Consider the following 14651-nt stretch of genomic DNA (forward strand, 5'->3'; position numbering starts at 1 on the left):
GAAGCTGAGAAGCCCGCTCAGGATCACTCATGTGGAGCAATACGTTAAGTCAAACAAGGGAGAGGAACCCAGGCGGTGTTGAATTAACCCTCTTAGGTTACTGCAGGCACAATCACAGTAAATGATGAAATACCTCCGGGCTGTGTGGTTCCAAGAGACAAGATAGCATTTACCTTATAGTTTCTGCAGGAAGGGTTGAAGGCATTAGTTCCGCAGACAAACAAAGTATCATCGTTTTTCTTTAGAAGAACTTTAATAAAGTTGTGACACTCATCCTGAAAAATAATTCAAACTTTTTGGTATCCAGTCCGTTCAGTATAGAGAGACCCCTTCACCGTGTACCATAATCTGCCAACAGCAAGGTTAAAATGCTGGTGGCTGGAGAGTTCCCCTGTGAAAAGTTCGAGCCCCTCCTGATGTTTACCACAAGATGATGATGAGAATAGCAATTGCTTTTTCAACAGTAAAGAAGAACACGGCATAGAGTGGAAGTATGTGTTTATGCCGCAAAAGGAAGGCAGGCCTGGAAGTACCAGCCTCCCATCACATTAATTCTAATGCCGGAGGCTCCAGGGTCCCTTGATATATAAGGTTCCTGGCTGAAGTGTGTTTTTATGTTGTTCTGTGACCAAAGGCACAGACTTCTGTATGTCTGCGGCAGCCTTTCTGAGCTCTTCTGCAGACTCCCTGAGGGCTCTGGACCTCGAGGTGTGGGCTCCCGGAGAGGGCGCTCACAAGAGTCGGGGCAGCCAGCTTGGTGTCCATAACCCCTGGTGCCCCTAAATAGTTCATGACGCAGCCCTAGCAGCTGTCGTAATGTTTTACCACATTAAAAGCAAACTATTTTTGCAAATTAAAGCCTTCAATAAGTTGATGGAAGAAACAATTACTGGGGGAAAAGGGACTAGTGTGACCCATTCCACATCACGGTCTACGGCTAGAAATAACAGTCAAGGACTTAACCCAAAGTGGCAGCTGCAGGAGAAATGAAAATTGCCTACCTTATGTTTTCCCTTCATTCTGCATGTGTCTACATCAGTCTGTCTAGATTTCCATGTCAGTTTCTGCAGCGATCAAGAAAGAAATCAATTAGAACCCAGAGGTTGTTGCATTTGATTTTAGAAGTAAGAGTTCCCTGGGGGAGACTAGAGGCTGAACATATATTTATTGAAAGCTTTCTGCACCCTTTCTCCATGATTAATTCACCATAACAACAAAAGATTAGAGGTGGAAATGTTCATTTAATTTTGAACCCCTATCTATTCATTAAACTACAAAATGATCTTCTTCTCTTTGAGTTAAAGATGAAGGAAAGAGGAAAGAAGAAAAAACAACAGCGTGGACATTTCACATAAAATATCCACATTAACTTGCTAAATTATGCTCATTTTGATAAAATACATGTCCTTGCCCTTCTTTTTCACTTGATAAATCAGTTTCCGTGAAGCAGGCCTTTTTCTTAAAATATGGAAGTCATTTCCTTAAACATAAAGGAGACATTCACTTTAGGTGGACAAAGATTTAATTCAGGTTATACTCCTTCGCATAAATTCATGGGCTGAAGGGATCGTCTACTTCTGGGGCAGATTTTATTAACTAAAATACCTCCGTGTGGAGTTATAAGGGAAGCTTAAGGTTATATTTTATGTGTGTCTGAAATGGATAATTATCAAATTCCTGAACGACAACAGTCAACTCAATATTGCAAGATATGGAAACATAACAGTGAAACATTTGTAGGACGAAAGTTTACATATGAAAACTGATATTTACCAGGACAAACATCCAATATTTTATTAGAAGAATTTAGCAATTACCTAAAACTCCAAAGTGTACATGCACACATAATGGATGAATAAAATATGAAGTACATAACCATTTCTGAGTATGTATAAAGCCCTAACTTACCCCCAAATTAGGACTTCACAGAATGTTCCAAATTATTATAAGCCATGTCAGCTCAATCAATGCCTTTAAAATACACATTCTCTTCAAGAACTATCCTAAGGTCCTTCATTTCAGAAAGAAGGTTTTAAAACTACTTACTTTGCTACAGTAAATTTCTTCTGTGTGTGAGGTGTCTATATCAACAGTATAAATATGGTCCCTATAAACAAAGAAATATTAATACAACGTCAAACACAAGAGTCAAGATAGTTCATTTTCTCCTGAATGAGTATACGTCTCATTCAAGGCAGATAAACCCACATCCATGTTATTAAAAACAAAACATGCATATGCAAGAAAAAGGGGAGGGTTCAGCCTCCAAGAGGTGCCTCTGGCTCACATTCAGCATCTTATGACAAAATGTGGCATCTTGCCACAAGGGACACCTTTTATGAAAACTTTCCAGTAGTCTCTCTCATCATGGAACTATAACATCGGTATATATGTAGTTTAGTGGGAGATGTCTGAAAGTTGAATGGGCTTCCAAACTGGAACACAGATGTGTTCGCATGCCCTTTCACTTGGTATTCAACATGCTACAATTGTTCATCAAGGGAGCTAACAAAAAGCTCATCTCCATCTCCATCTCTTTTTAGACAGCATATTTTCAGCCTTAGCTTTGATAATTTGATTGAGAAGATGGAAGACGATATAAATAAAATTGTTTCCAGAAGCCACTCTCTTTTTTCACACGATGATGGTCAATTAAGGTCTAAAATGTACTTGAGCTAAAGTTTACATTTCTTGCTTCTGTTTACCTTCTTGTTTTGCTGAGAATTTGGTTGACTTTATGATTTGCTGCCATTCTCCCCTTGGAAGGGGAGAAACAGAATCAGCAGCTCAGGTGTGGGGCTATATTTAAACATCCCCTTCTGTGTGAGCTGAGTACAAGGGCGTTTTTGTCTGGAATTCAGAAGAAAGGAAAGAAAAGAACTACACTCAACTGGGGAGATGGGGGGCTAGTGAGAGAAAGCAAAACAGCTCGTTTTCCCTTGAAATAACATTGACTTTTTCTAAAATGCAGGAAGTCCTGGGGCTGGAAAATTACCCACAGCTTTAAAGCAAGACCTCAAGGCTCCCATGCAGACTTTCAAGCCCCCTCATTACTTAAAAGAAACGGAGAGGGGAGAAGGAAAGAAAGAAAAAAGAAAGAAAGAAATCTGCTGTCAGGATTCACTTCAATTCTTTTCCCCCCAGTTCTTTGGAAATCTGTTTGCTACTGCTTTTAGGGAAAGTACAACAGAGAAAAACAGAAATAAAAACAGGCTCTCTCCTGTGAAAAGAAAAGGGGGCAAGGCAGTTGGCCTACAAAATTCCCTTGTCTGCTCCTGGACTGTGTGTGTGTGTGTGTGTGTGTGTGAGAGAGAGAGAGAGAGTGTGTGTGTGTGTGTGTGTGTGTGTAAGGGTGGTGAGGGGGAGAAAGGGAGCCTGTTTTGTAAATTGCTGGATTGGGAAGTTCTTCAGACTTCAGTAGGGTGCCACAATCGCCCTGCCCTTTAATTCCAAGGCAGTTTTATGGCATTCCTTTATGGCTTGTTTGACTCTGTTGGTGGTGCTGTGGGTCAGGTTCATTATTGGAATAGAATTGCCCATTACTTTGGTATTAGGTTTGAGATGACTTGAGGTTTTTCCTGGCCCTGTCTCTCCTCAGAACTTTAAATAAGAGCTGAACATATGAATTGTAAATTAACAACTGATTAATATTGGCAATTCCTCAGAAAGCTCTTAGATTGCCCCCTTTTGGCATGGCCTGTTTATGTTAATTAGCAGTTCAGAGATTAAACAACAAAAAAAGAAGAATTTACAAAATGGATAATAATAAAGCAGAACTGAAAAGCATTCTTGCCATCAAGCTTCACTCAGTCCCTGGGTTCTGGATGGGACTTGGCTTCCGATCGCTGACACACATTGTCTAGAAGAACCGGGGAGCCTTTTAAAACTAAAATTCTGTGAATGAAATCTCCTTTTGGACAACGGCAATCTTTTTCAAGCTCCAAGAGATCACATTGCCCAGCAAACAGCACGACGCTTTATGCTAAACCACAGACCAGGGTCAGGGGTTATTCCCCAGCGCCCGTGTGTGCATCCCAGGGTTCATACCCTGCTCTCACTGAGTTAAGTTATTTGAACACAAACTGACTTAATCCTAGGACTTCCTCTTCCCCCCTTCAGTGAGTACCACTGAACTGTGTTGCCATGACGAGCCTGGGGGAAGGATTTCACTTTAAATCGTGTTACTTGCTGCCTGAGAGTGTGGATCTCTGGGGGCACTGCTGGGAAACGTGAAATTAGAGGGAGAGGAGGGACCCTAAATACAGCGACCACAGAAATCATTTAGGAACTTCTCCAGGGGTGTGTATTGAAGGGAAGTGGTTGCCTATAGAGTGAAAACCAACATGTCAATGCTAGGCTGTTACAAATTTGACCTTTAACCAAAGACGAGTCTGTTTTATAGTGTTAAAAAAGTGAATGTGTTTCCCTTTTTTTTTTTCCTTCTTTCTCCTTTTCTTGGGGTAGGGAGTTATGATGAAACGGTCTTGGTTTTAACAAGCTGTAATAATGGTTACTTTGAAGTCTGCATAGCACCTTGCTCCTAACTCAGGTGCCCACGGAGACCTGCAGTTCACACCCATGCTAAATCATCAGGCACAAGCGCAGTCTGTTATAATGTTTCTTTTCCCCTAAAGACTCAGTTGCAAAGTGAACAATTCATAGAAGATTCTTGAGTCAACCTATTTCTCACAGATGCAACGTTTAATCATTTGTTTTGACCAGCCTTTAGCTAATTGGGTACAAATGTAATCTTCCAGACTTGCTACATTTAGGAAACTAAAAATGGTATTTAAGAAGGAGCTGATAACTCTCCCAGAGAGGTCACTGCTAAGGACTCATTGGATTGTTTTTTAATGAATACCTAAAATGGCCATGTTCTTGGGCAACAGCTATGAGAAGGTTATCACCAGGACAAATAGTACCACTTCTATGGCTCAGTAGGCCGCGGAGTACAGGGAGTAGTGACCCAGACTCTAGAGCAAGACCATTCCAGTTCAAATCCTGCCTCTGTCATTCTGACCCAGTCATTTCACCTTTCTGTACATGGTTTCCTCCTGTAAGACATGGGTATGATAATAGTTCCATCTCATAGGGTTTTTTCCAGGATTGAATGGATTAACATTTATAAAGGACTTGACTGTATTTGCAATTTATATAGCATATACAACCAATATGTACTACATAAGTATTCGTGAAGTAAAAATTTTAGAAAGTGCTTTGGCATTGCTCCCTGTGACCAAATGTAGGGTACTCGTAGGATATTTTAATCTAGCCAGTGGATTTTTACTTTATGTTGTATAGCTTGTATTTTCAGAACATTTAAGTGCTTTGAAGGAATCCAGCACTGTTGTTACTTACCTGTTTGTTGCCTGTGCTCACAGCCAAACAGGTACTACAAACATAATCTCCATTTCTCCTTCCCAGTGTAAAACGATTCATCAGTCTAGACCCAGGTTATACCACAGTGGAACCCCATAAGATAGTGGTCCTTTCTGCTGTTCATTTAGAAGTATTTTGAATGAGCTACACACACACCCCCAGATGGGAAATCATGTATCTTTAGAATCCCAAAGGACTTCATTAAGATAATCTAATCTAGTCTCTCATTTAACGAGGACACTTACACAGCCAGAGAAGTTGTGGTCCAGGTAAATTAAGAGTAGAGGTGAAAGAAAAGCCTAATCCATGCGATCCGTGTCTGGGTAGTTTTCTTACCATGCCATCCAGCCTTAAGACATGGTCTGTTTAAATGACATTTCCCCAGTGGATGAGTATTTTCTTAACTAGATCCAAATCAAAAACTTCTAAAATGGATGGCTACTGCTAAAGTAATGATATATACTCTATATTATCTGCAAAAACACAAGATTAATATACACACACCTACACACACATTGAACTTAAACTGATACATGTTTACACATTCAACTTTAGTAAGTATCAAGGAGAGAAGCACTTTACTCTGTGCCTGAGCGAATATTTGTATATATATATGATGTTCAAGGTAAGCAGTGGATTATTTGAGTCTAAGCTCCAAAATATGCAATTATTTCTACCCAAATCCACATAATAAAGTTAAACAGACACAGAAAATCTTGAAAGAATGATTGCTTGACAAACTAAAGTAGACTTTAAATGAAAGAACACTCTGTTGGGGACCTTTAAAATGATGCATAGCGGGGACACTGAGGTATTAGGACCCTTGGATGCTTTGAAGGCAAACGTGAGGAAAAGGTGGCTCACCTAGCAGCAATGTAGAGGGTTCTGTTCATGATCATGATCATCTGGATGTCCAGCCTGTGCCTCTGCGTGGTGTTCCGTCCTGGCTTGTGGCCCACAAACACCGGATACTGTTTTGTATCTGTGAAAAGAGGAGATGGGGCAAGAGAGGGAAAAGGAAATTAAGCCAAGAGTTGACAGGGCAGGGAGAGGAGGGGGGCCAGCCACAAAACAAAACCATATTTAAGTCCAACCGTGCCACCATTTTCCAGTCTGTTATTTTAGGAAATGCTGTGAGAGAAGAGTCCTCTTTAAGGATAATCAAGTTACAGTTTCATTTCCTGATGCTAATAAGCCCGGGCTTAGATTTCTAAGTGTCACTCTTTCTGACTTGTCCTTCTTTCTGGGGGTTAAACTTGCCAGTGAACCCTTTACATGAAGGTGCTCTTTTCTTCCACAGTTTTCTTTTCATCTTTAGAGTGCTAAGCCCGAGGGGCAGTCTGCCAAAGATCTTGTCTCCGGACAAAACTATTTCAAAGCAGCCTTCCCATCAATCACCACAAAGGCAATGTGGTCTGGAGGCAAGAGCCCTCATCCAGGAGCCAGAAGAAAAATACAGTCTCCACAGGCGTCCAGTTGGAATAATCTACTATTGAAGGCAGCCCCGCTAGGTTGGTTGGCATTCTAGGAACTGTGGGAAGTTCTCTCTTGAGTTAAGCAATTGGCTAATCTCACAGAAATGGGGGCTTTGACAGGACAGGGTCAAACTGAGTGTAGCCAGTCGGGTGATCTGGAATTTTCCCTGACCTGGAGAGTCAGTGAGCATATTTCTCCTTTTCTGCAATTCTCTTCAGCTGAGAGCGGGCAATTTGTAATAATATCTGACCTTTGGAAATACCTACATCTCAAAAATCTCTCTGCCTTTAAACCTACAATCTCCAGAGCACTGGCAATCCTCCAGAGAAACTAAGGAGGAAAGAAAGATGAGTCACATTTAAAAGGCAGTTGTTTTGGGGGTGAGAGGGGTGTAAATAATGACTTGTAATCCATTCACAGATTTATGCTCAGACCCCTACACCTTAAACCCCTGTAGCATCTGAGCATGACTCACTCTTACTAGAGAGCCTCAGTATATTTTACTCACAATCAAGCTTAGTATGGGATTATCTTGTGCTTTTTCCTCTACTGCTCTGAAATTTCATTTACCCACTGATCAAGGAGGTTGCTAAAACAATTCATGTCTCTCTCCTATCAAAGATACGAGTGTCCAGTGAAGCATGATTTTCAGCAGTACATTTGGGCCCGGGGTCTCTTCTGTACAGGGGCACCAAAGATAGAATACCTACCTCAAATGGACATAAATAATTGCTTATTAAGGTTTGGTACTTTAAGTTAGGTGGACTCTGCCACTTCAAGAATGATGGTCTCAAACTACACAGTTTGGTCCTTAGTCATACCCTGACTTTTGTTCTCAGTTAGAGCTGTCAAGGCTTGACACCTCCCCTTCATATACAATTATTTCCTTTTACAACCTAGACCGTCCAGCAGAAAGCTGGGTAGGTCTCTTTAGTATCCTAGTATTACTGTCAAATACTTTTTTAAGGTTCCTTCAGTGTTTGGGGATTATTACTGTGAAGATAGATATTTGGGTAAAATGCTTTCACTTTTACTGTGATAAAATATTTTATCTTTTGGAGAGAAGGAAAAAAAAAATTGTCTATTTCATCCCACACACAGGTAGAACTTTCCTCTTTTTGAGGCGGCAACTGACTTTTTCATCATGTTGCTTTCTACCCTTGACAATGAAGCAGAGATCAAAAGAAAGTTATAAAGAGTAAAAGTAGGTCCACTATGAATTCAGAATCTCTCTATCCAAATCTAGCAATGATAAAACTTCTAAGTCTAAAGAAAAGTTAATTTTTGTCCCTAAAGTACTCCAAAACAGTCTTCTTCTTTTCTGTTATCTTGTAACAATGCCTCTGTACTAATTACTTATGAAAATGTGGGGTACTGGCAACACCCAGATGACAGTGGTGTTCTCCCACAGCTGGTTTCCAGGCATGATCACAGCTTCCTTGTAGTAACTGAGACTTCCTCAGAGGTATTGAGGGCTGTTTCAAATCCTCACAACCACGTTTATTGTAGTTACAGAACAGTCATCCTACCAATTTTGGCTAGACTTGAATTATCTACCTCTGCCATCCACACAAGTTAAAGTGACTAACAAGTCTCCTGTTTTATGAAATGTTTAATTTGTATGTTTTGCCTGTTGACGCAGGCTCAAGTGCCCACAGAGGGAGAAAGTGAGAGTGAGAGTGAGATTGTGGATACTTACAGTTGCCATGCGAAATACTGATTGGCTCAGAATCTTCTGGGAAAGCAGCCCCAGCGAAGTGTAGCAGTGTGAAATATAGCAGCAAGGCTTCTGACCTCATAGTAGTTCAGCGGGGAGACTTTATTTCTCTACTTCACCCTGCCAAAGAGCAAAGAAGGGATTTTTTTTTTCTTTTTTTTTTTTTTTACAAGTCAGCTTTATTCCACTCCATAAAATGAAATGGCCTTGAAGATAAATTTTAGAGAAAGGGGCTCCTGTTTCCTGTCTCTTCCACTGTGAATTCACCGATGACAGTGTTTTGCATAAGGAACCTGTGTCCATTACCCACTGCAGCCTCCTTCCCCATGCATCTGGGCCCTTTTGCAAAGCTTCTACCAAACAAGTAACTCAGAGCCTTAATTGCTTTGTCCTGAGTCGGTGTTAGGCCATTATGGGTGGCTATTTCACAGTCACGAAACGGCATTCCAAAAAATGTGGATGATTTAGAAAGTTTTTTTTTTTTTAAGGTAAATACATCTTTTTTCTTCTCAGCAGGTTTATAGCAGCATGCCATCCCCAGACATGAGTTGTTTGGCCAGCTGGGATCTTTCAAAATTTTGAAGTAGTTGCCCAATATTGAAAAATCAAGTATCTGACATAATGACCTAAATGTCAGTTCCCTTCAAGCACCATGCTCCCATTCACCAACCCCTGTCCCCACTATACTGGCCCAGTTCACCGACTTCCATTACCTGCTTGACCCCTTAGTTGAGATTTTCACTCCTCATTTATGTAATTCTATAGTAACTCTGTAGTGACCTTAGACATAAATAAAATCACATAATCTACGTTTAAAAAGAAATAAATGGATCCTTTCAGACTCTGTGGAGAATGTTATAGGGAGCCTCTGAAACCACCTCCTGAAATAGTATTGTTGATTTTTAAACAATCATATCTCTGTATATTTTAGTGTCAGATACTACCTTGCAATGAAACAGTAGTGAATAAAAATGCCAATATACTGTTTTACCCATCTGCATTTTCTTAAAGATGCTCTTCATGTGTAGAAAAACTTCTCCTAAATCTTAGAAGTAAAAACATTCCCATATGGGGCTGCTGGATACAGTAGAAGGAAACTCACAAGACAGTACATATTGCATAATTCTCAGGCATATTTCAAATAAGTGTTGATCTATCAGGGAAATTAATGTAAAATGGGGCTATCTTTTTATCTTAGTAAAGCCTTTGAAGTAGACTGCCGAAGGTCTTGTTTTGAACAAAGCTATTTCACAGTAGTCCATCAATCATTTAAGATTGGTGTGTAATAAAGTCAAGCTTAGTAACTTAGATGTCTTTGAAAGTTAATCTGGCAAACAAAACTGCTAACTTATGCTTTTTAGAACACACTTAATATTAGATACCTGTGTCTCTCTTCTTCATTGCCAAAAAAAGCATTAACAAGTCCTGAGTGTTGCATCGCAACTGATAATTTCACAGACACAGCTGGATCTTAATCATTTCTTCAATCGAAAAGTGCACATTAATTAATTTGCTTTATCTTGAAAATCAAAGAGGGAGAGAGGTTGAGAGAAAAGCCTAAGCAATTCCATATCTCCATCTCTGATGTGTAGATTAAAATTAAACTTTAAATAATTACTTGTTCACAAGGGCGGTCCATAACCAAGAGACACGAACATGTATTTACAGACAAGTGAAAAGCACCAGTCTATTCATTCATTCATTTGCTAGTTCGTCCTATTCTGGAGAATCTAAACCCAAAGGGAAGAAGCTCTGTGGTGCCCTGATTTTGCTTGTCGTGGCTTCTGTTCAGTATAACGTTAAAGACGAGAAATCAATAACAAGAGCAAGTAAAACATTAAAAAAAAAAAAAAAGAGTAAAACATAAACCAGACACCAGTCAGAAAGTATACGGGGAAGAGGAAGTGGCAACATTTACCAAGGGCTGAAGAGCAGTATTATAGTATTATACAGAAGCCTATTACCTCAGAGTGTTTGCAGCACGCCGTGGAAGAATAATGGAGACTCAAAAGGCTGATTCTCATTCCTTTAGAAATCTTTGGGAATATAGGTATACTTTTAAAGGTTAATTTTTCTTGACATGACAAAGGAGTCTGTATCCTCCCACAATTGCGTTCATCTTTGTACAGATGTCCTCAAGCTAACGAGACAAAGTCCTGCTATTTTAGTCTGTCTCCCAATTTTAATTTTTTCCATCTTAAGATTGCATGGATTGATGCAACATTCTCAACCCAGAAGCTGGCAGGAAGAGCAATGCATGCATAAGAAATCTGTTATGCAATCCAATGGCTTTTTTTCAATCCTCATCCTAGCCAGGATCATGGCTAAGATGGGTTATTTAAATATCTCCAGGTTTACAGAAGGGCTCTGTGCCAGGAAAAATATCTGTTTTATGTGTCTTCCTGTCGTCGTATCATCAGGTTGTTAACATGTACATCATGTGGGTGAAAGTGTTCTGGCAGCCCCAGTTAATCTTGGCCGGTCCATATGAACGCTTTATAATTTTCTTCAGCTGAGGTTTTGATGTATTATTCCCTTCCTACACAACTTTGGGCTCTAACCCTTGTAAATATGTAGACAATATATTTTCCTGTTGAAATGATTACTTTGTGGCGAGATCCCAATCAATCACATTGTCATTTTCCATCCTGCTGAACACGGGCTGAGTCTCCCTGCTAAGACCCTAGCACACAGACTTGCGCTAGCCCAGAAGAACAAAAACAAACAAGAACTTTCCACTGTGTTCAAAATCTTGAGCTAGCTGGGCTGCTGCTATGTGGTTGTTTAAGTGATCTTGAAACTTTGTAAAGTGGTACCCACATATAGCATCTGCAGACACTTGTCTATTTCCCTCTTTGTGACTGTGCTTGTATAGGCTAAAAATGACTTAATCAGCTACCCAGAAAATTAGATCATGGGAAGACTGTCAATATGACGATTCTAAACAAAAACGTTTACTTCAAAAATAAGCTCATTATGCCTGAATTTTCCATCTAAATTGTTTCAGCCTTCCATAATTCTTAGCCTGGAGAGAAATGACCTCTGTAAAATACACCATCACTAAAAAGTGATATTCCTATTCTTCTGCACCCCAGAAAATTCACTGCAAAACCTTAAGGACAGGCAGGTGAGGTTAATGGGTAAAAAAGGCTTCCTAAGACAATGGTGGGAACGTTTCCACTGGGGGAGGGCCAGCCCCTCTACTTTGGGCAGCTGCTGCTCAGCTCTGAAGTGCAGGCCCTCTGCAGTGTTGGCCCGCAAAGCCAGATCTCTGATTTTTATTTTTATTTCTTAAGAAGCCAGAAATCTGGAGTTGTATGTTAAACCTCCTATTTTATTTTTTTCTCTAAATGTTGGCAACTGACTTAGTTTTCTCTTCTCTGTGAGTCACCTTTGGCCAAGTCCCACCAGTCTGTGAGCCCAAGTACAATTTTCTGGGGCAGGATTTGGGGAGTAGTGGGTAGGGGATTAGAACTAGTGTTGGGAAAGTGTGAGGCATACTCTGGCCAGGTGGCTTTGTCATGGCTTCTCGGTAGTAGTGGCTCTTGTGAAATTAACCTGATTAATCAGAAGTAAGATGTGGCCATTTGTGACCTGATTCTCTGACTTCATAATCATTTCTGGTTCTCGTGACATCCCCTTTGCTTTATGCTCTGCTGACACAATGACTTTTTTTTTTTTTTTTTTTTTCATTTCTTTTTGGCTGCTTTGGGTCTTCGTTGCTGCATGCAGGCTTTCTCTAGTTGCAGTGAGCGGGGGCTAATCTTTGTTGCAGTGCGTGGGCTTCTCATTGCCGTGGCTTCTTTTCTTGCGGAGCACAGGCTCTAGGTGCGCAGGCTTCAGTAGTAGTGGCTCGCGGGCTCTAGAGCACAGGCTCAGTAGTTGTGGTGCATGGGCTTAGTTTCTCCACGGCATGTGGGATCTTCCCGGACCAGGGCTCGAACCTGTGTCCCCTGCATTGGCAGGCGGATTCTTAACCACTGAGCCACCAGGGAAGTCCCAGACACAATGACTTCTGTACTACAACAAGGGTATGAGGGGTAGATAGAAGTCCCAGTTATTGTCTGTACACACAAGTGAATGAACATTGCTTGTTTTAAAGACCCAATTGGGCTGCTCCACATACTCTCTCTGTGTCCAGCTGCAGCAGACAGTGCATCAGTGTACTTGCACTTGGACTTGGCTGTACGGATATAGCTTGTATCTGATTTGGTACAACCATTCTTCCAGAATGTTGGTATCCAATGAACATTTTAATAGTGAGTGGTAATGATGAGAAAAATAATTTATCTGGAAACTTGCAAATGCAAAGTGCTCTTGATGATGACTCTAAGTATGGCCTAGAAATAGAGAGGAAATCATGGTAGTGGCACTTCTTCTCTTCTGTGAGGAAAATTATTTGCTACCATGCTTCTTTTAAAAAGCACATTTTCTACTGACATAATAGGAAGTTTAAAAGATAATCATTAATTCATGCCGTCATTAATAGATGGAAGGTGTGACCCTGGGTCAGTCTCGTAGCTGCACTGGCTCCTAGCTTCCTCACCAGTAAAATGAAAGGATATAAAATATAATGGCCTATCAAACTCCTTTGAGCTCTGAGATTGTACAATTCTAGGCGATTCTGCCTTAGTGAAGAAAGGATTGGGTACCTGATGGTGATTCAGGAGGATAGTACATGGAGTGACCCTGAGCTAGGACACTGCAAGGCCACGGACACCTTCTGGAGGTGTGGGGCTGGGACGGGAGGAGTAGGAGTCGAGGCAGAGTGGGGTACTGGAGCTCGAGACAGCGGGAGATGCAGGTGGGCTCTGGTGGCGGTTCTGTCTGCCACCCTCTGAGATGACGGCAGGGCAGGGGCAGGACAAGCTCTGTGCACTTGGGCAGTGCTCTTTCCAAAGAGAACAGGGCTGGGTTTTTTCTATACCCTTTCCTGGTTGCCCCTAAATTGCATGTGGTTTGGAAACTCAAGGGGCCATCAGTGTGTCACTCTGTGGTACTGTATGTGGCAAACAGGAGGGATGGAACAGGTTCTCTTCAGCTTTGCTCTTGGGGGCAGAGCACACAAGTTGTAGAAAGTTAGTCAGGCTGGAGCAAAGAGCTGTGACTCTGTCTAGTTTCAACATCAGGACAAAGTTCAAGTCCATTAAGTAGTTCTACCCTGGCCAAAGAGACCACTGTTATTACCGCTGAATCATATTCGGAGTTTAGTCAGGTTTTACGCTAAGATAACGTTTTCATTTTTATTGCTCCAGCCTTCTGACCTCATCCATCATCATCTTTGTTTTCACAATGTGACTATCCTTAAAAATCTGACTTGAAACTGGCGTAAAAGCTTTTCCGAGAAATCAAACGATTGCTGATCATACAGGGAAGCAGCGGGAGTAGAGGGTAAAAACACAGAATTTGAATGCCTCTGCTCCACTGATTAGCTGGGACCTCTGGCAAGATGCTGAAGAGCTCTGAGCCTCAGTTTCCTCATCTTCAGAGTGGGGAAAAATAGTGTCTCAAGATTAGCTGTGAGATAATGCACGTAAAAATGGTAGTCCTCCATAAGTGTCTGCTTATTCTTAATAGTTTCTCTTGGAATTCCTTAAATTCTCAGATTAGCAACTGGGGTTCTATGTCTTCAGCAGGAGAAGCAGCTCTCTCCTCCTTCTCCTTCCCGGCCCCTAAGCTTCCTAGCTCTGGAGGTGGGTGTCTGGGAGGGGCAGGAGAGTCTGTCTCAGGATGGCACAGCTCGTGTTGTGTGATTTAAAAAATGTGAATCACAGCACTCGCACAAGTGCAAAGGAAAATATCAGTGTGGACATCGGTGAAAGGGTGGGGTGGAAGTGAAAGTTAATTGAGCACCTTCTATGTATGACGTACACATGCGTGTTAATTTTATTTAAATATTACAGCAATCCAGAGAGACAGGCCTTATCCTCTCCATTGTGCATGCAAGGAAACTGAGGCTCACAGAGGTTAAGTAACATGTCCAGTCAATATTTATAGCACATCAGTAAAAACAGAAAGCCAGGGCTATGTGATTCCACAGTTGATGTCCTTCCCAGAATGTCAAGGAAAGGGGAACAGA

General features: G+C 41.2%; 1 protein-coding gene across 6 annotated transcripts in view; it reads right to left on the reverse strand.

Annotated features, from left to right (window-relative positions):
- Positions 1 to 14651, reverse strand: part of SEMA6A (semaphorin 6A) — a 127657-nt gene that overhangs the window by 52617 nt on the left and 60389 nt on the right. For all 6 annotated transcript variants that reach the window (XM_059916922.1, XM_059916920.1, XM_059916919.1 and 3 more), the window contains exons 2-6: positions 8555 to 8692; positions 6244 to 6361; positions 2047 to 2107; positions 1002 to 1064; positions 174 to 275 (exon numbers count right to left, since the gene is read on the reverse strand). In XM_059916922.1, coding sequence (XP_059772905.1) covers positions 174 to 275; positions 1002 to 1064; positions 2047 to 2107; positions 6244 to 6361; positions 8555 to 8654 — 444 coding nt within the window. In that variant the 5' untranslated portion in view covers positions 8655 to 8692. The remainder of the gene's footprint in view (positions 1 to 173; positions 276 to 1001; positions 1065 to 2046; positions 2108 to 6243; positions 6362 to 8554; positions 8693 to 14651) is intronic.

This window comes from Balaenoptera ricei, chromosome 3 (assembly GCF_028023285.1).
Source record: "Balaenoptera ricei isolate mBalRic1 chromosome 3, mBalRic1.hap2, whole genome shotgun sequence".
NCBI classification, from domain to species: Eukaryota; Metazoa; Chordata; class Mammalia; order Artiodactyla; family Balaenopteridae; genus Balaenoptera; species Balaenoptera ricei.